This window comes from Nesoenas mayeri, assembly GCF_963082525.1.
Source record: "Nesoenas mayeri genome assembly, chromosome: 7".
In the NCBI taxonomy this organism is placed as follows: domain Eukaryota; kingdom Metazoa; phylum Chordata; class Aves; order Columbiformes; family Columbidae; genus Nesoenas; species Nesoenas mayeri.
The window spans coordinates 31,090,321-31,111,910 of NC_137551.1; the positions used below are offsets into that span (position 1 = coordinate 31,090,321).

The 21,590-nt window shown below is 37.4% G+C and overlaps 1 protein-coding gene across 1 annotated transcript; it reads left to right on the forward strand.

Moving 5' to 3' along the window:
* The first annotated feature begins 1,307 nt into the window (after positions 1–1,307).
* Positions 1,308–19,860, forward strand: CASP7 (caspase 7). The gene is made up of 6 exons (XM_080347420.1): positions 1,308–1,523; positions 16,349–16,497; positions 17,384–17,512; positions 17,985–18,160; positions 18,660–18,798; positions 19,466–19,860. The coding sequence occupies exons 1-6, from the start codon at positions 1,411–1,413 to the stop codon at positions 19,687–19,689; spliced, it is 930 nt and encodes a 309-aa protein (XP_080203546.1). The 5' UTR covers positions 1,308–1,410; the 3' UTR covers positions 19,690–19,860.
* The last annotated feature ends 1,730 nt before the right edge of the window (positions 19,861–21,590 follow it).

Below are 21,590 nucleotides of genomic sequence, written 5' to 3' on the forward strand. Positions count from 1 at the left end.
GGTTTCCTCCGCTCGGGGCTGCCCCTTCCATAGTGTGGGGCTTCACCTCCCTTAGTGTGGGGCTGTGCCCTCCTTGTTGTGAGGCTGCACCTCTCTTGGTGTGGGGCTGTGCCCGCCTTATTGTGAGGCTGCTTCGCCTCTCTGCCCACCTGGGGCCTGTGCGCTCTTAGAGGTTCTTAGAAGATGATTTTAAAGTGTATTTTTTTGTCAAAGCCACGTCTACACCCCAGCTTTCGGGAACTGCTGTTCCCGGCCAGTGACCCGGAACGCGGCGGGGGTGGCGCTGGCAGCCTCTGAGCAAGGTCACCAGGGTGGTTTTCAGACCAGGTGTAAAGGTGCGCTCTTCTGAGTAAATGTATGACAAGAGTGATTTTAATCTGCCAAAATATGGGGAAGGGGTAGGAGTTGCTGATGCTTTCCCTCATGAAAAGCTGGAGCTGGACAAGTGGCTCAGTGCTGTGCTGCCTTCTCTGTTGGTCTTCTCGCCCTGTGCTGAGCTGGTGCAAATCGTTGTGATATCAGAAAAATTACTCATTTTTTGTAGTTTTCTGCCAGCTTAATGATCTAAATAAACTTCCTGATTGGGCACCTCAGAGAAAGACCATTTTTTCATCAAGAAAACGTCATTAGATTAGCTCAGCTGTGTGTGTCTAGCAGTGCCCTGATTTGCTTTTGAGATGGGTGAGGATACTCCAAGCTTACACTGGAGTAACAAAAAAAGTATTGGCTGAAGTGTAGCAATTTCTGTAAGAGGTTGCTTTATGTAATGAAAATACCTTTTAATTTCCAAGAAATGCTTCACAGTTGTTGTGTTTGTTTGGGTTTTTTTTTTTTTTTCCCCTAACAATTGTACATGTATTAGTTAATCATGAGAAGAATATAAAATTAATTTTAAGTGTTGATATAGACAAAACAGAGGAATGAAAACCTAAGATCCCATCCATTGAAGGTAATATAGTTTTTTTCTCTTAGGCACATTTGACTGTGTATGTACACATGAATACACAGCAGATCTCTGGGTGTCTTAGCACTGAATTGCGATTACAAATATTTTTATATTAGTTGTCCTTGCATTCTTCCCAACATCCTTCTTTCTAGACCACGAAAATTTTCTGGGAGTTAATCATAAGATTCTTCACCATAACATTATTTTTACTTTTGTTCTTGTCTTCATTATTGAGGGTGATATTAGACAAGTCACATTTGGTAACTGCCACAAGGTAAACCAGATGGCTAAGCATCTAAGTACCAATAATCTACACCCGCTCTTACTTGATGAAGTATTATATGACATAACTGACTAACCACCTCACGTGTACCTGGTTTAACTGTTTGTTTTATAGAAGCATTTCTAAAATGATAGTATTCATTGAGGGAGGGATGCTTACATTATTGTGCTTTTATTTGTAGATGTCGGGAGATGAGCAGGTTGATCGCACTACTCAAGAGGGAGGTGATGAAGATCGTGGTGATGTAGTTGATGCAAGGCCAGATAGAAGTAGCAGATTCTCAATTTTTGGAAAGTAAGTTACCACTTTTGTTCCTGTTGTTGTTGTATCAGCTGTCATACCACCCTTCTAATGGGATTTTGGTGTTCAGTGTGCCATGTCCACAAGGTCGTAGATGAGCTGGATAGGGAGTTGGTTTATGTTGTATAGGGTTAATGTATGTGGTGTGTACCTTAAAGCATCTCTATATGGTATCTCCCTATAGGGAGACCTATAGTATCTCCTATAAGCTTTATTTGGTAGTTAAGAGACCACTAAGTTCATTTAGCACCAATTATAGTCCTTCATCTTAAACATTGCCCTTTGGTGGAGCTGGGAATTAAATATGCCATTAATTATCTATTTTACTGCATTCAACTCAGCTGATCTCCTGCATCATTGGAATCCCCTGCTGACTATTTAAGTTGATTTAAAGCCTGGATGTGCCATCTAGGTTGCAGCACAAAGCAGCCTTACTGAATCTAGAGACATAACCCGTTACAGATTAAATTAAAAGCATTTAATTTTAAAACATTGTAGTCTCACTGAAGCATAAACTTACTTTCATTAAATGTGTAGGAAGTGAGAACTATGTACTGCTTGTCTATACTCCTGAAAACACTAGGTATGATTGGAAAAGCAGAATATGAAAAACGAACATGCAAAATTTACAAGTGCTATTGAATGTCAGCAAATGGCTACTTCACATTGTGAACTTCATGGATTTAGAAATATTTTGTTAAAGGTGTTTATTACAAAGACTATTGTAGTTATAGAGAGATTTTTAGGGGTTTTTTCCTATTCAATTGAGCAGTAGAATTCAGAGAAAGTACATGGAGAATATAATTTTCTTTTTTACTGCTTCTTTTGAGTCTAATGGAGGTAACAAATCTGTGAGAGAAGTGAAGGTGCTTTAGTTTTAGAAGAATTCTGATGTGCTGTTAAGCAAATCACTTTGTCTCATTTTATCGTTCCTCAAGTATGTTTTATGATGTGTATGTGTATTACTAATTTTAACAGAATCATGTCATGCCAAATAGACAATGTGAAATATGTTTCTAAATCTTGCCGAACATTTTGCAAAGGTTTACTTTAAACTTTGTAAACTGTGTTATAATATCTGAACTGGTCTTCTTTGTAAGAGGTGATGTGCTAATATTATATTAAATTATCCAACTCAGAGTTAATAATTTCTGAAGGAAAGGTAATAATTCTATCACTTTTTTTCTATAAGAAATTTTTCAAATAGTTTATCTATGCATCAGTTTGAGATGCACATGTCAAAATTTTAAATAAGTTCAGAAAAGATGATATATATTTGTGGAAGAAAAGTCCAGTGGGAATAGTGACATAAAAATATTTGGTGCAAGATGTTCCTAAATTAGGTGAAAACATATTCTGTGACAATATATTCTGTATCTGATTTCTTTTGTTTGTTTTCTTAAAACGCATTACTAGTCAGTACCAGAAAATAGGCCAGATGTACTATTAGTTGGAACCAGCTCTATGTCTGGATTGCCAAGGCTTCGTTTTGACAACATCGAATTAATATCTGTAAAATAAGTTGTTTAGAAAGCTTTAGACTGACCACAATTTTATAGTCACTTGTTTTGTTTTAGCAACGCAGTTTTTACCAGCTGTGCAGTAGTTTCAATGAAGTTCTATATTGTATTTATTGTTACTTAAAATATATAAGCTCAATAGGAAAACAAGTACTTTGTATTGTTAAATAAGCACATTAATGTTAATTTAAGGGAACAGAGCAGTGCGAAACTGAATTTAAAGCCGTGCAGAAAGACCAGCTGTTTCCAGTAGCTTCACAGCTCCAATTCACCATTCTCTGGCTGTGCCTAGAGATTTATGTAGCAAGAGCAATAAGTAGAAATTAGTGATAATCTGATTCACTACAACGTATTTCTTTCTGAGAAGTCCATGAGCCTACTTTACCATAGTGGCCACGAGGCTCAGAACAAGCCACGGAGTGGGCAGGTTCTTCTGACTGCACCACAATTTAGCAAAATTATCTTCTACATATTTCATTTTCCTTGAAAAAGCGCTAGCACTGAGTTAATGTTGGTGAGGAAGGGCTGTTTGGTGGGGAAAAGTGTTGCAAGAACTGTTTTGAATTAACACCTGCCACTGGTGGCTTGTTTGGGGGGTTTTAGCCACTAGATGGCAGGAGGGTATCAATTTTGTGTACTGCAAAAATGTGGCCAAAAATTAGGGCGCGCTGGAATTGAGCAAAAAGTTGTGTTTCAGAAAGCAGAAATAGCTGGATACACTCCGGCAAGCCTGCACGCAGTGAAATTTAAACCATGGTTAAGCAAAGATTGAGCTGAGGATCTCAAATGTGTATTTTAATTTTTTATGTGATAGAAACTAGTAGAATTTTTCCCATAGAAATCTTTCTTTTCTGTTCTGTGTTACACTTTTGAGGCTTTAAAAATAATCTCACTTCCCCACAGGATGATTTAATGTCTTCATTTGGTATCTTTTGTCTTTTTATTGGGGACCTCTGTTAGGGAGATTGATAGCAGCAAAGCTATTTTAGCATACAGGAAACATAATGTAACACGAAATGGAATAAAATTGTGGTTCCACTGTGTTAAGTAAAGCTAAGACTTCTCTTACTCCTAATAAAAGCAGTTTGGTGGGATTTTTTGTGTTGCCCTGGGTTTGGGTTTGTTTTGTGTTTTGTGTTTTATTTTGTTTGTTTGTTTGTTTGTTTTGTTGTGGTTTGATATTTTTGTTGTTTTGGGGTTTTTTAAATGCGTCTGAAAATCCCCATTCTCAGTAGACTTGCACTTGCACTGTCAATAATCATGTCTGTTTGTGGGCTTCAGTGAAGAAGCATAGTGCAGAAGAGTGGTGGTGTTAATAGTATCTAGGTACCAGTTTTATTCTAATTTAATTGTATGGAGCATTTTGTCCTCTGGTTACTTTTATCTACTCCAGCCCAACTGTCTTGTTTTACAGTCCCTTCTCATCTGCAAACAGAAAACATAATTTCAATATGTATTTAAGAATTCTTGCAAATACTTACAATTGAAACTCTCTGATTCTGTAGTGCCCTTAATGCAGAAACATGAAATATATTGCAACAAAATCCCAGTAAGGAATTTGAGAGGCTTGTAGGGTACACTGACATATAATCACTGAGTTCTTCAGCTGTTCAACACTGCAAGCCCAAGATATCTGTAATGTATTTATTTCTGCCAAGTCAGATCGCTATAAAGTTTGAGACTTTTCATTATAATTAATGTGAAATTTTGCTGAAAGCATCAGTGTGTATTTAGTATAGTTCAATAGCTGCAATAGTTATATAGTTATGATATCTACCAGGTTTGTAAACTAGTATTTAGATCAAAAAGATTCACGGATGTATAGGTTTTCTTTTCATGTATACAGTGTTTGTTTGGGTTATAGGGCATCAAAGTGGGGAAGCCCAGATTTTACCACTGCATGAACATCAGCTGTTCCTGCCTTGAAATTGTGTTCAACTCCAGATGATGCCTTGAACGATAGCTCATCTTTTTATCATAACTTTTACAGTTTTAAAATTCAAAATCCATATCTGTGACAGAATAACAGCTGATGAATCCTTATCTGAAGGTGAGCTCTGGGCTGCAACTCAGAGGTCTGAACTGAGCTTTTGGTTCAGCCTCGCATTTCCTCAGTGTCTCTAAGCAAATCACTGTGCACTTTAGTCTGTCCTGTAAATGGGTGGTGATCTTTCCTTTTACTATCCTAACTCCAAAGTCTAGCAGAATATAATTTTAATGTTGTTTGGAGTATGTGGGTTCTGCTTCACACAAGCTAAATATCAGTGTGCTTTCCCTCAAAGCGCTGAACATAGAATTTCAGAAGCAATAGGTTCTGGCACCTATAGTCTGTCAAAGTTAATTCATATGAAGACAATAAAGAGATTTTATCATAGAGCAACAGGGGTGTTTAATTTTCATTACTCTCTTTTAAGCCAGAGGTTGGGGTTTTTTGGTTTTCTTAGTTGGTTTTGCTTTTATTATTGCAATTTTTGTTAGATCTGGAACTTAACTTCTGGAAAACACTGCAGGAGGTTTTAACAATTAGTGAAGATTTTGGTCAGTGCATGTGCTTCCCCTTGGCTGCTTACTAGATATACCATTCAGGAAATGCCCAAGTATCTTGAAATAGTGTAAAGTGTAAGTATTCATTAATCAGCAGTCAATATTTGTTTCCAGTCTCCTTAGAGATTTTGTCATGTGAAGCACAGCAAACACTGGCTTATCCATGAACTGTATCTGTAGCAATCACAACAGTGAGTCAAGTATCCTAATTCCTTTTTAGTATATTAAATTATTTCCTTCAGTACAAGAAACTCTGGGCTGTCACCATACAAAATTTGGAGGAGAGCTGTATGTGCTGTCATTTTTAAGCTTTCAATGGAATAAAAAACAAATTAAGCCAAATTTATGATAAACTAAAACTGTTCAAGGGTTAATATACAGGAAATAGTTTATGAATTAAAATACAGAGAGGTTATGTAAACTTTGCATGCTAATTTGCATTGTTTTGTTAGAACTGGTCATTGTATAATATTGTAGTAGTGGTGGATTGGGTTTCCAGAGAAGGATGAAAGATAAATTGCAAAGTCAATTCTGCCATCCCACCTCCATCTCAAGATCTGCTGTGTTTTCCTATGCTGTTACATAGGAACAATGATAGAATCAGAGCCGTGGGAGCCTATTTTCCACTTGTCAGCAAAGGTGGGTCAGGCCTGCATGACCTCAGCTTGCAGGGTGAGAGCAACGAGGGTTTGAATAGCCCCATGGAAAGGTCCAGCGTGACCCACTGCTGACACATGCGGATCTTTGGGCCTGAACACAGAAAGCAGCCTGTTTCCCTCTCCCATGTAGCCCTGAGCATGGTGGGCTCCTAGCAGTAGCAAAGAAGATTAGACTTGCTCTTGAGGACAAGCTGAAGCTGTTTTCAGATGCAGTGTGGAGTACCATTTGATGATGAGCCAAGGTACTGTGCAGTGTTATCTCCTTCCTTCTCTGCCACCTGTTTGGAAATCTCATGAATGAATACCCTAAAAGAGTTTAGTGTCAGTGCTCGTATCAAGCTAATTATAACTCTACAGGCATCTTGCAACTGCTAATCCTTGCCATAGTATTCTCTGAGAAACAGTAGTTGGGGGAGGTTGCTTTATTTTGAGTCATTTTCCAAGCAGTCCATATAATAATATATACCTGTTAATTGTTCTTAGTACCTATGTTAGATAAGAGAGGCTTTATCATTTTTTTTCGTATATTTGGCAATTGGCTATGTACATTATACTACCCAGGATACAATCATGCAAGATTTCAGTTTCCAGAACACCCATGGAGGGTACGTATGTGCACGTTTTCTAGAAATGAGCAGAAAGCCTTTCAACAAGCAATATGCTTTATTTGTAACATTCTACCTTTTGAATGTTATTCGAATATGATGTTGCATAGAGTATTATGAGGCCTGCACAGCAATTACCATGCAGTTCATTAGGAAGCTGAAGGTTAATTACAAATTGATGGTTAAGAGTTTAGAACTTACCCTGTTTTGGTCCTCTCTGCTGCAGGCATTACACCACAAAAATTATATTTAAAATATTAAGTGCAGCTACTTTCTTTTTTTTTTTTCCTCTTCTCTTTTTTAAACTATTGCAAAATATGGACAATATTAGACATAATAGTCTGTGTTGAAACTTTTTTTTACAAAGTGTAGCTGACTTAGCCCCAGCGTGCTTCATATGCTTCGGTTTTCTGTAATAAATAGAATTGCATCCATAGTTTTGATTTGAATTATATTAAGGGTATTACTAACACATAGTTTAAAGGAGATTAAGACATATTTATATGTAACTATCAGAACTGCAAAGATAGATATAATACTCAAACTATGCCAGAAGTTGTAATCTGAGATTTGCTGTTCCAAACAGCTCAACTTCTTTCATTACATAGTGAGTTTCCAGCTGTCCGGCACTGGGTTTCTGTGTTTTCCAAGTTCTTAGGGAAGATTCTGCACCCTAATTGGAGAAGTGTCTGAAACGAAAATGGGACAGAAAAGCTACAAGAGTAGCTCAGAATGTGTACATTGTCTTACAATGAGGGATTTTAAATGTATTTAGTTTCTCTAACTAAATAGTTAAAAGATAATTTGCTTGTACTATACAAATACCTAATGTACTGTACAAATATATAGGTGATGGAAGATCATAAGATAGGAGGCACTATTTGTAAGCAAAGAATTCATATATGGATCCAATGGATCTGTAAATGGATCTTTAAAGGATTTATGGCTGGATAGAAATCTAAAAGATGTTCTGCAGTTTAAACAGAAGCTGCAGATTTGCAGAAGCTACTGAATAAGGGTTTGTGGCTGGCTCTGCAAGAGATCCAATGAGAAGTGTGCTCACACTCAGGTGAGGCAGTTCCTGCACTTGGCATGGTGCAGCTCACTGGCTGATTTTGTTCATCTCTGAGACTTGCAGTTGTGAAGTTCTGTGGTACGCAAGGCCTTGTTGTGATTCAAGCTTATACACTTCAGGTTGTGGTTTCAAAGGAACATACAGATAGCTATTGCTGTGGTTCACGTGAGTAGCTGCAATGTGATGAGTTGTGATATCTTGACTGTTAAACCAAGGACCCAGAGGCCTTTAGGGCTATAATATACATTGGGGAAATACCTGTGGGCTGCAACACTGTAATTTTTTGCAGTTGATATTCCATAGTTGTGTGCAGGTACTAGCAGCTTTATCTCTTCAGGGAACCTATTGTGCAGCCACCAAAGATAGGAATTTGTTTCTGGACTGAGCTTCACCGCAAACCTTCAAAGCGGACAGTTGGAATGCCTTTGTTTCAAACGTGTTTTCCCAAGAGCCATGGCAGTAAACTACCTCACACATTCTGGGCCTAAACATTGTACAAATATGCAAAATAGCGTATTTTAAATTAATTCTATGGTTTATGTTACCCCTGGAAAGAAGCCATGCGATCTGCAGTCGTTTTATGAAATAAGTTTGTTTAGGCTCCATTTTGTAATGGAAAATCTAAGACCTAGATATATGGAGTTACTTTCCCAAAGTTATTCAACAGCAGAAGCAGGATTCACACTCAGTTCTCCATCCAGAGCACAACTAAGTGGTGGGTAAAAAACATCTCCCCGCAAGTGAGCATTTTGGTTTGTTTAATTCTTTTTATCAAGTTAACTGAGCAAAGCATAGCAAGCATATAGTCTTAGCAAATATTTTAGTGGCCTGTGTTGAACCGTTGGAGGTGATATAGTCTGCCACAGGAAACACCATGATTTCTTTTAAAGAATTAAAACATTTTATTTTGCAGATTTTTTGCACAGCCTATAGTGGTGCTGCTATATATGTCATAGTAAGAACAAAAGTAAGTTTTGAATATGTTTGGCATGTTTCGCCATAATTTAAAATTTGTTTAACAGACAAAACAAGACCATTAAAGGGAACAGAAGTCTAGGACAGTTTTATTAGTTTTTGTGTTTAACTGTTCTTGGGTTTTTTTTTGTATTGTATCATGTTGGTTTTGTTTGCTATTCTAAATTGCAGCTGTTAGTTTTCATGTTTCCTGTGTAAGACATCTCCATTCCATAATATGTTTAAATGCTTTTTGGGGAACATTTATGTTCATTTTTGTAGGACCATTTTTTCCTCTGTCTTCTAAATGAAGACTTTCTATTACATTGAAAACATTCTGACTTTAATATTCAGTAATTTTTATTTAATTTTCTTTTGACATTTATCTGGAGAATGCTTAAAAATAGCCTTCTAAGGCCTGGTTGTTTTGTTGGTGCTAGTCTATCAAAGTCATCAGTCATTTGATAATAACTTTCAGTAGGGAAATTTATAGTAAGCAACATTTACTTGAACTTCCTCCTATATAGTTAGTATTGCCCCTTTTTCCTCAGGAGATTTTTGCTTCAACTATGAAACTCTCCTATCTCCTGGCACATAGTTTTGAAGCCTGAGTAACCTTTGTTTAAAAAAATGTTGTAAGGGATATTATTTTTTTTATTGATTTACAATTATTTTCTTTCAAAAGAGTCCTTAGTAAAGTGTTATCTGTCTGAAAAGAGAGAGACGGAAATTGCACCTGCCATTGGGGTGTGTTCAGGAGAAAAGGTTTGTGAGTCCATAGCGTGTGACAGTCAGGTTGGAAATAGAATTGGGATCTCCCAGACATCAGTGTCTTCTGCAGCAGCTCTGGTTAGTGTTTATCGTAGGCCTTGCTTGGTGTTTTAGAGAGGTTGTGGAGTCTACTTCTCTGGAGACATTCTAAACCCACCTGGACAGATTCATGTGCGATCTGCTCTGGTGAACCTGTTTTAGCAGGTGGGTTGGACTGGATGATCTCCAGAGGTCACTTCCAACCCAAACAATTCTGTGTGATTCTGTGCCTTCTTAGTGTGTGACCCAGGGTCACACCATCAAATGCCGTGTAATACAGTTATAGTATTTGGTCTAGCCTTATGGTTAATGCTTAGTCCTCATTTGTTTTTTTTATTTTTAACTATAAAGGAATCATAGAATGTCCTGAGTTGGAAGGGACCCACAAGGATCGAGTCCAACTCCTGTCCCTGCATATGACAACTCCACAGTCCACAGCATGTGTCTATTCATTTTTATAAAAGACAATTCAAGTAGTGACACACTCTTCTTTGTCCAGAAATGTTGCTGCACTGCCAACATGATGCAATATTAATGGGAAAAGGCAACAGGATAATCCATTATTTGCATGCAGCTCTAAATCTGTGTGACACTTTGCCAAAATGGATCTGACAAAGAACAAAGAGTCTGCCTTAAAGAACTTAAGATCTAAAAAGCTCTAGTCAGGTTTAACAAGTGTCTTTTGCTTGTTATTGCCAAGAGGTTTCAAGAGAAAAAAAAAGGAGGGTGTACAATAATTAGAGGTGTACTATATATGGTGAAATTAGTCTAGATAAAAGTATTAAAGCTGGCAGTTTGGAGAGAAGGTTATGTGGAAGACATATTAGTGCATGATCATCAGAAAGCATCAGACATATGACTAGACCACTAATTATTGAGACTAAGGTAGAAACATAGAACAAAATATTGAAACTTGATGTGTTTGATTTATGAACTCTGTTTCCTATTGATTTCTTTTGGAAGAATAACTCTGAATTGGTCTCCAGCACAGTCAGTGTTACTACACATAGCTTGGTGATGCTTTATGAATTCAAACACAATCCTCTTTGCATTTTCATTGTTTCCTGTCTATCCTTTAACATTCTATTAAAAAAACAAAAAGGCAATCCAGGATTTTTCCCCATGAGGGCAAACTTAGCACTTGTAGTAGTCACAAACATTATTTATATGGTGCATTAAATAATTGAAGGAGTGGGGAGTTTTTGACAGAAAGAACATCATAGAACCACACAACCTGCATAAGATTAAATCAGCATTATAGGCTAGGCAAGTTTCTTCAGAGGTCGTAAAACTAATATATTGTCATGTACACTTACTCCACAGTATTGTAACTCAATGGGGAGTTCGTTCAATTGAAGCCTTTAAAGAGGTCCCCAAATGTAAAAGTCAGGAGGGAAACATCTCCGTTGTATGCAATAGAACGAAGAGCACTACAGTTTTAAGATACCTTACATCCCACAAGTGTATGAAAGTTCTGGTGGATGTTGATGGGTTACCTGAGAAGATTTGTACTGTGGACTTTGTCACTGTACCACAGCTACAGTCTTCTTGCCTGCGCCAACAGAAAGGCTGACAGTGCGATGGAAACTAGAATAAAACGATTGTCCAATGCCAAAAAGCATGGGGACTCTAGAAGGGATCCTGAGATATGTGTTTGGTAAAGACAGCATGTTTTTGACGGCAAATTTTCTTTTTAACAGACATCTGTTATCAGTTATTCAAAAATGATCTATGATTGCACATTGTATTAAAGAAGTGTACCAGAGAAAGAACTGTCACAATGTTCTGGTTTATTCTTTATCAAGTAAAGCCCACATTTACTGAACTTCATAGACTGAGAGTGAGACAGTTCTCTTCTTTTTTGTTTATGTACTTCCAAAAGAAATGAATGTAATCAGCTTAGCTTTTTCCACCCACCTCTGAATGTCAGCTTCCTTAAATTGAATAGTATCATAATTGTAGAGGTTTTTTTATCTGCTTGTGTTTCTCAGTACAGCAACAAAAGTCCCTAACTTTCCTGGGAGAGAAAGGGGTTATAGCTCTTTTGAAAGCCTGGACATCCCTCTGTAATATCATCTTTAGAGTTCATTTTGATAAGACATTAATTTCCTCTGAGAAAAACAAACAAACAGGAAAAAAACAAATAGGAAACTCCTCCCATCCTTTGACTGGAAAGTGGTGATTATGGATTTGTCTTTATTAATCTAATCCTCTGCCCATATGTCTATTTCAGTGATCGTTTTTTTCCAGGGAGAGCTGTTTCTTCTGTATGCTAAATGTCAAATTGCTTTTAAGGCCAAGCAACTCATTTTCAGAAGAATGCTATTGTCTGTCAGTTACTATCATCCTCTTTTTAATAATTGTTAATGCTGAGGTTTAGTCAATGGATTGGTGTAACAGTTTCTACCCTAGAGATTGCACTTTCTTCTTAATGTTTTCCTTTCATCCACTGTTCTCTTGAGAACTTTCCCTGCATTATGCAGGTATGGTTCCAAGGGGAGTCCGTGTTGTTGTGGCAGATCAGTTTTCCTAGAGCAGAAGGTTTTTTTACAGTCATTGGCCGTTACACAACGGTAGTAAATACCAAACTGCACAGCTGACATTAGTTGTGTAATGTGATGGAAAATGAAGACCCTCCCCATGGAAACGTATCATGCTGAACTTGAAGTCCAGCAGCTGGTTCTTGCTGAAACATGAGTTACTTTGGAGGGCTGGCAGACTCAAGCCCCAGAGCTTGGCTGGAGCTGGTGAGAGATGTTGAGAGACTGTAAAACACAAGGAGATCCATCTCTTGCACATGGGTTCTTAGGATGTTGGTATGTCATAATATACAATAGCAAAGAAAGTGCAGGAAATCTCAGTAGAAAGGAAGCCAAATGAGAGGAAATCTCCACTGCTAAGAGATACTGCTTTCTGTAATATTGTTATTGAAAATAATCTTTAGTTATAGCTAAATATAAACAATGATATTTTTATCCTCAAATTTTGATATCCATACATACTGAAATAATAATGTACCTAAAGTGTAACAGAAAAGGAAGTTTGTTGTGATAAGTAGCAGTCTTGTAGACAATCAAGTTCACTACTGGTGCAATAGTGTATCTCCATTGATTTTTGACAGAATTTTAGCCACTGGTGGTGATAAGAAGAAATTTGGCCTTTACTATTTAAAAGTTCAATCACAAAATGATAAATGCTATGGGTAACTTTAATTTCATATTTGAAAAGTGAGAAGTTGATAATAATGATTTTCCCATGGTTGACGCCGATAGAGTCTGGACTCGATGAAATCATGTTCACAGTCATGCTGCTGTCAAGCCTAAGGGCTGCATTTAGAGACACAGTAGGGGTGAAAATGCGCAAGCTATATGAGGGTGCCAGAGTGGAGTTTCTGTTTTGCTGACCTCTTGACCAAAGGGAGAGAGGATGAAATATGTGAGAGCCCTGATAGGAAGAATATTTCTAAGGGAAAGATCAGTGAGTATTAATGAAGTGAGGAGTTACTGCACAGCTCTAATTAAAAGCCGAAGAAAGAGTAACCAGTCATGAAATTGAAGTTTCTATTTAGTCTGGGCAAGTTTAAATCTCAAAAGGGGGAAATTAAAGATACTGGATGTCAGAGAAGCAGAATGAAATAAAACTGAGGGCAAATAGTTTAAAACGTTACGTAACAGCCCATAACTAACCTGTGGAAACCCTTTTGGAAAATATGGTGATTAGAACACTTAGTAAGAACAACAGCAGTAAACATTTATATTAACATGTGTCCAGTTCAAAGCCCAGAAAATAAAGAAATAGTTGGAAAGCTTTAGGCTTTCAGTCATAAGCCAGACTGTCACTGACAGGGTTTTTCCCTTATGGACTGATTATTACATATTTATCACCTTATTAGTCATTACTACAAGGTCTGATTTAGCTTGTTGAAACTGAAGAGTTGGACCTTTTGCCATCAGTTAAGTCCAGCCAGGCAATTCCCATATTGCACTATGTTGGCACAACAAACAGAATCTTCCAAAAACAGTTCTTCTCTGGACTGCAGGCCCAGGATATGTAAACTCCACAGCCTCTGCTTCCCTCTTTGTTCAGTTTGGACAGACATCAAAAGATTTCTGGAACTTTTTATTTTCTGCCAGTAAAGAAGCGATAGGCATAACCCTACAAAGCGTGTCCTGGTCACTTAGTATCGTCTTAGCCTGTTGAGCTTGAAAGGAGTCGTTAGAACAAAACCACACTGTCCTCTGTAACGGAATGGGGAAATGATAGAGTTAGGTGTGCTGACAAGGCTTATCTGGGGCATTTACCGGCACAGAGCTTCTGGTGTACTTTTCAGAATACCAGCAGTAATAGCTACCTTCCTTAAACTCCTAAGTATTTCTGCATGAATGAATACAAACTATTGAACTCCGAAGTTAAATCATTTCAGAGAAGTTGTGTTGGCTACATTATTATGCTAGTTAACCCCAGCTGCTATTTTCAGTGAGGCTTTTTTTGGGGGGAGGGGGGGGTAACATGGCTGCGTGACTTCTGGACTAGAATTAGATCATTTACAGCACTTTAGGAGAACGGAGAGTGCAAACTTCATACTGTTGTGCTCATGTGGATCTGTCCCAAGTGTTCACAACTGTTTGTGTGTTGGACATAAACAGAAATTTGTGTACAATTCGCTTGTAAACATCCTGTTGTGTGTAACACCCAGTGTTAGTCATACAGCTTTTTCAGGAAGCCAGTGAAGCCACATAAATCTGTAGAAACTTGAATCCAGTGTGGACTGAGGAAATCAGCCTTTTCATCAACCTGAGTGCTTATTTGTTATTTCGAAATTTCTTTTTCTGTCTTTGCCAAAGAGCTGTCTAGTGATGTAAGACCAGGGGGAATTTTAGGCTAAAATAAGAATGCAAGATCTCTTTGAAAGTCAAATGTAATATTAACATCATAGAGCTGCAGATAATTCTTTAAAATGATTGAAATATTTTCTTGAGGCAAAGCATATGTAATTATTGCTCCCAGAGCCCTCAAGAAGCAATATGCAAGGAGAATACCAATACTTGCAATTTACCAGAAAAAAATGTACTTTCAGAGTATTGGCCAAAAGCCTCAAGTACATATGATTCAATATCTTGTCTAACAGAGGAGGTGATATTAGGATAGTCACATGTGAAAAAAGCACAGAGAAATCCTGCCAGCTGCAGCTATTTAATCTGGCTCTTTGAACAGGACGACACTGAAAGAGAAGAAGCTTTTTGAAAATAGAATTGCAGTAGCATTTAAACATTATGAATCCATCTAGAGAAGGTTTGTTGCAGTTTCCAATTAGTCTTGTCCTTTAGTAATAAAAAAGAAGACACTTGAAGCTAAAAAACAACAATTGTTAAATCAGGAAGGTAAGAAAGGAGATTACCTAAACAACATTTAATCAGTTTGCAGCAATCTCATGTCTACAGGCTATTATTGAAGCAAATAGCTTAATAATTATTTGGAAAGATGTCAGAGTGAGAATAGTGACAGTACTTAATTGAGATTATAGGAAAAATCTAATTTTGTTAAAAACAAACTGTATTATACAGTTATTTGTGCTGCAAAAGTAGGTTATTTTTTCCTCTCAGACAGCAGCAATAAATACTATGGGCCACCAACTGGATTTGACTCCATCCACTGCAGCTCTTTGGGCCTGGCCATCCAGCCAGTTTTTTACCTAGCAAAGCATAGAAGCATATGCCAGTCCAAGCCATGAGCAGCCACTTTCTCCAGGAGAATGCTGAGGGAAATGGTGTCAAAGGCTTTGCTGAAGTCTGGCTAGACAATATCCACAGCCTTTCCACCATCCACCAAGTGGGTCACCTTGTCGTAGGAGGAGATGAGGCTGGTCAAGCAGGACCTGCATTTCATAAAACTGTGCTGAGTAATGTCTGTGCTATCCCTTTGCATCTTTTTCTAATCCAATCTAAGACTCCTGCACATAGCAGAAAGGTCATATTAACCGAGATACACAGTCAGATTAACTGAGAATATTTATAGCTCATTTTGGTTTGAAGTGAGGTTCAGGTATTGTTTTCACTAAAATTTGATTAGTTTTTTGCATAGGTTCAGACTGCAGTTTGGCACTCGAAATTAACACATGACCTGTTCACATCTGTAACCTATATCAGCAGAAACTACCTACTGCTGGGTCTTATTCTTCAGAGAATTTAAGTATGATAGTGATTTAATAAACAACTCCTATCACACCCTTGGGTAAACTGTGTATCTTCTTGTGCTTGGAATAATTATTAAGGGAGATGTGTCTATCCTTCCATGAATTATTTACAGTAAAAGTAAAATATGTCCAGAACCACAGTTGATGAAAGATTATTGCCAGCTTGACTCCGTGTTTAGGCCACTTGTTTAATCTGTGGGTCAGGATCTGTGTTTACCACTGTTGGCTGCAATTCCCTCTAGAGTCATTTTACCGTCATCAGAATCCAATTGCATACCAGCATCACTTCATGGAAATCACAAGATCATTGTGGCTCAATCTGAAATATGAAGGAAGAAAACAAACATTAGAGAAGAAAAAGAACATTGGGTAGGGCTTCCCAAATAGTTTGAATTAAGATAAATAGGCACACTGCATGTGACTGGGCCACTAACAACAATTTTTGTTTGGTTCACCTAGAAAAAACAAGAATGGAAAAGAAGAACAGCCAAAGTCCTCTCTCAGTAATCAGTACCGAATTGTTACACCCACATTCCAGTATAATATGGATTACAAGAAAGTTGGCAAATGTATTATTATAAACAACAAAAATTTTGAAGACAAAACAGGTAATGTTCTTGCCTTGATGATACTCATTACAGACTTGAGAATTTTTATATTTTCATTAACCAATAAGCATTTTTATTTTTAGGACATAGAATTTTAATGAATTTGTTTTATCTTTTTTGATAAACAGTTGTTCCCACAATTTATTCCTGTTCTTTAACTCTCGTATTAGAGCAGCTCTTTGCAGCTTCTTTGCAGTATATGTTTCAGAGAGCACTTCACCTTGTTCTACCAACTTCAAACTAAACCTTTGTCCCAGAATTTAAGGATGTGTTGTTAAAATTTGAACTTTGGCATCTGCAGCCCATGTTATAACTTCTCTGTCCCTGAGCTGCAGCTGTGAGCTACAAAAGTTAATAGCTGTAGCTGCACTCTCTTCACATTCCTGCATTTAACTTTTCAGATCAGGTACAGTTTCAAAGCAGACAGATACTTGTGCTATAGGCAACTTTATAGGTCTTTTCCTATATACTTGGCAAATACGCTAACTTAAGTGTTTAGTCCAAAGAATTTACATCAGTTTCTTTTATGTGGGTATCAGAGGGACTTTTCAACAGATTTTCCTTGGAGTGTTTCCTTGTGTATGTTACACTGTATAACCAAAAGGAGATAGAATCATCCACAGACATCCTATGTTGCAAGGTGTTGGAGGCAGGCCAACAATTTTTAGGGTATGCATTTACGTTGAACCTTGCATTATTTAGCATTAAAACAAATCTCACAATTTGTTCTCAATGCTGAGAATGCTGTTAGAGGATTACTTTAAAATCCTGTCACCATGACATTATTTGTGTTTCTTAATTATAAACCTAAAAATTTACCCTTGAACACATGAATTATTTTGAATTGTGTGATGTGCAGTCAACCATATTCTTTGTTTTCTGGCAGGAATGGGTACACGCAATGGCACTGATAAAGATGCTGGAGATCTAGCAAAGAGTTTTAGAAACTTGGGGTTTGATGTTCACACATACAATGACAGAAGCCGTGATGATATGGAAAAATTACTGAAGCAAGGTAAAAATTTAGAATCATAGAGTGGAAAATACCCATGGAAGTCACTGAATCTGCCCCTTGCTCAGAACAGGTTAAATTAGAACAGGTTGCTTAACCCCCCCTACGCACAATTATCCATAGCGAAGGATTTGGTTTCTGAATGGATTAGGCTTAATTCCCCACCTCTTCCTCCAGTGTCAATTCAGAAATACAGTTTTCTTGTCATATTAAGTGAAGTGCCTTGTCACATTAGATAAGAGTCCAGCCTGTTGGCTCCAGTGGGCTTGACTCAGAATCAAGTGAAGGATGCATTCATGTATTTAAGGAACTCATCACGTTAGTAAAAGGTGGGTTGTGTCATCTTTATCCGTTCCTCCTTATGCCTTCCAGGAAAGGGGCAGTATATGTTTAGTCTTTAGAAAAATGTGTTTGCTAACTACAATTTTTGTTTAAAATGTTGTTTCCTTTTGGCTAAGCAGTATTTGATTTGCAGCTGCTGAGGAGAACCACAGTGATGCTGCTTGTTTTGCCTGTATCCTTCTAAGCCATGGGGAAGAAGGTCTCATCTATGGTACTGACGGACCCATGGCTATCAAGAGTTTGACTGCGCTATTCAGAGGAGACAAGTGTAAAAGCCTTATAGGCAAACCCAAGTTATTCTTCATTCAGGTAATAGCTCTAAGGTAAATATAGTATCCTGCTGCTGCAGTGGGGAAAACATGCAATGTTGGTTGTCTGCTCTTTTCTGTGAAATATGCTACAGCAGTGCATCAAGAACCAAAGACAATGTGTAGTCCACTGTAAAGAAAATGTCCAAAGTCATGCTACGCAAGACATTGTGTAATAACTGAATGCTGAGGATGACTCTAGAATAGTAAAATTAACCATGGTTAGAATAAGCTAATGATGGTTTGGCACTTTGACAATCCACTGAGATCTACAGCCTGCAATACCATTACCTCCCTTTACTGTATGGGATGTATATTTTAAAATTAGTAAGCTAGTGACTTTATCACTGAACAATTAGATTTCTGCTAGAAATGCATTTCTGCTTCTAATACGTGCAAAGTACTGCTTAAAACTGTATCCTTTAAAAAATGTTAATGAATACTTATAACACCTTGTTTCTCCTTATTGGGCAAGCTCTCTTTGTCTTCACTGCTTTCAGGCATGCAGAGGCTCTGAATTTGATGAAGGGATACAAACGGACTCTGGACCTGCAAATGACACTCTGGAAACAGATGCCAATCCAAGATACAAGATCCCAGTAGAAGCAGATTTCCTGTTTGCATATTCCACAGTGCCAGGTAAAGAAAAGGGGGTCAGGGTGGGCATAGAAGCCTAAAAACTTACCACCCATATTTACTTGATTGGAGACTGACCCTCATTGATGATACATTGTATCATGATGGACAAAACACCATAAGGCCCAGTGTATGTTGGGCCAGTGTGGTGTATCTACCCCTTTTACACGAGCTATAGCGGAAACAGAAGAAAGCCCAAATTCAGCAGGTGAGAAGACACAAACATGACAGGTAGCAAAGGCAGTGCTGTTTTCTGGGAATCCTGTCCCTCCCTGTCCCAATTTAGCGAGTCTGTTGAAGATGTGATGAAAGCAGGAAGAGAAACAGTTACAGCACGGAACTTACTTATTCTTAGAGAGGAAAAACATGAAATCTTACTTCTTGCAGTTTCCCAAATGCAAAAGTATAGAATGGTATTGTAGTATTTTGAGGTTTGGAAAGATAATACACATTATTCTTCACTTTAGTGAAGGAAGATGTATGACACAAGTGATAAGAATTAAGCTTTCTCTGTGTGTATTTTTTTTTCTCTGTGTGCATCTCTCTGCCCAGAAGCTTTCACACAAATTATTAGTACCCATCTCTCTGCCATTCCATTCTTCAGCACAAGATAATAAGAAAAAAGAGGATGCATAACCCCATGTACTTTCTTATTTGTCTTTCCTGTAAGGTTATTACTCCTGGAGGAATCCTGGAAGAGGCTCCTGGTTTGTGCAGTCTCTGTGCTCCGTGCTGAACGAGCATGGAAAACAACTTGAGATCATGCAGATCCTCACACGGGTCAACTATGTGGTTGCCACAAATTTTGAATCCCAGTCTGATGATCCACGCTTCAGTGAGAAGAAGCAGATTCCCTGCGTGGTCTCTATGCTCACTAAGGAGCTTTACTTCTGAATGCGTATTTTAATGCAGCCAGTGATGAAAGTTCAGGATATGGTTTTGGGTGGGCATTTGATTATAAACTGAAGTAACACAGTTTTAATATCAGAGATGTAATTACACTAGATTTTTACATTGTATAAGCTGAGGTATCTGATGGATGGACAATATACAAGATTTTAAAGAAGAAATAAATGCTGTTGGCCAACCTGACAGCTAATACTAATTAGTGTATCTTGATTTCCGTTAGTGTGGCTGTCATGATTTATGACTACTGAAGATGTTCTGAGATAGCTACCTGACCCATAAAGATTTATTCCAAAAACCAGATTGTAAATTAAGAACAAAAACATTAAATCATGAGAGTCTTATCTTTTTTTTCACTGCTAGCTCATGGAACCGTAACTTCCTTGCAAATTTCCAAAGACCATCATATTGTGGGTTTGTACAATGACTAAACAGTTTGTAGCTATTTAAAAGGGAGTTTCTTAGCTGAATATATAAATTCCCTCTTTATGAACATTATTCATGAACACTAATGGTTGTTCTGTGCTTAATCTGGAAGTCAATTTACTTAGTTATGACTCTAGCATAAGATGGATAAATAAAAAAATCAATATTTGTAAGTGATTTACCTGAATAATATGGAAATGTAACAAATAGAAAAATCAAAATGAAAATCTCTGTAGAAGATTGGCAAACTGTAATTGGATTTTGCCTTATTAAAGTGCTATTGTAAAGATTTTTGCCTTGCAAATGGCAATTAACTGATAGAACATCCTGAAACAGTGGTATTGCCGTATTTCTGCCTGCAGAAATAAAAAATGTCTGCTTGTTGATTCAGAAGTTTTGAACCAACAGAAAGTTAATGCCAAGGCTTTGTTATAAAACATTCAAATTTCATGTTGAAATGATAGAGTTTTATATTGCAGGGAAAATGTATGTTTAGATATAGGTTCTGTTTGTGAGGAATTTTGCAAAGACTGGGAATACTTACTTGAATCAGAAACAAGAGGTGCCTTTTTAGTTATTGTGTGGTCTTGATTTTGTATATTGGAGTTAGGTCGGTGATGTTTATATTCCTACTTTTTATATTCTCTTTAAAGTTGGTATCTAGCTCAAAAAAAATAAGTTTAATGACTTGGTTAAACTGATAAATGATTAGTTGTTCATCCTTTTCCCAGTTAATGTACTCTCTATGATTTTGAAACCTTCTAAGAAAATAAATGCATACTATTAAAGCCAAGTTACTAAATTATTAAGTTTATTTTCTTACAAATACTGTGGCATAGTAAGGCATATATTTTTTTCATAAGTCAAATTTACAGGGTTTTTTTAATGGATGTCTTGAGCACAGAATCAATAAAGACATTTTTAAAAAATTGCCTATGGATGTCTGCATGTTTGTCACTCAGTCTGGTGAAGTGAAAACCAACGGAAATACATCCCAAAACCTTTCTCAGCTGAGAATGCAGATGATCTTCAGCCTCTTTTCAAGGTGAGGTTTAAAGTGTGAGTTGAAAAGCAGTTTAGAAAAGTAAGCTGGCTTTGGGCAACTTGGGTTAGGCAGACCAATTCCTGCTTCACCGTTGTATGTTTTAGTAAGTGCTGTTCTTTAAATCTGAACTTTGTTATATTTTATGGTAGTTTATGATCTTTCAGGGTTCTAAACGTTGCTTTATCTTCCAGTCATGAGTGGATACAATATTTTAGACCCAGCTCAGGGGAAATAAAGGGACTGTTTAAAAGCTGAAGCAAAAACCAAGCTGTGTCCAGGCCTTTTTCTGCAAGAGAGACAGCTAAAGCTGCCTCAAATGTGCATATTTTTTTATTTCTCGTAAGTGATTATTAATCTCCTGGATTTCCCCTTTCAGAACAGTCTTTTATTTGCCTCCCATGGCAGAAACAGGAATTTC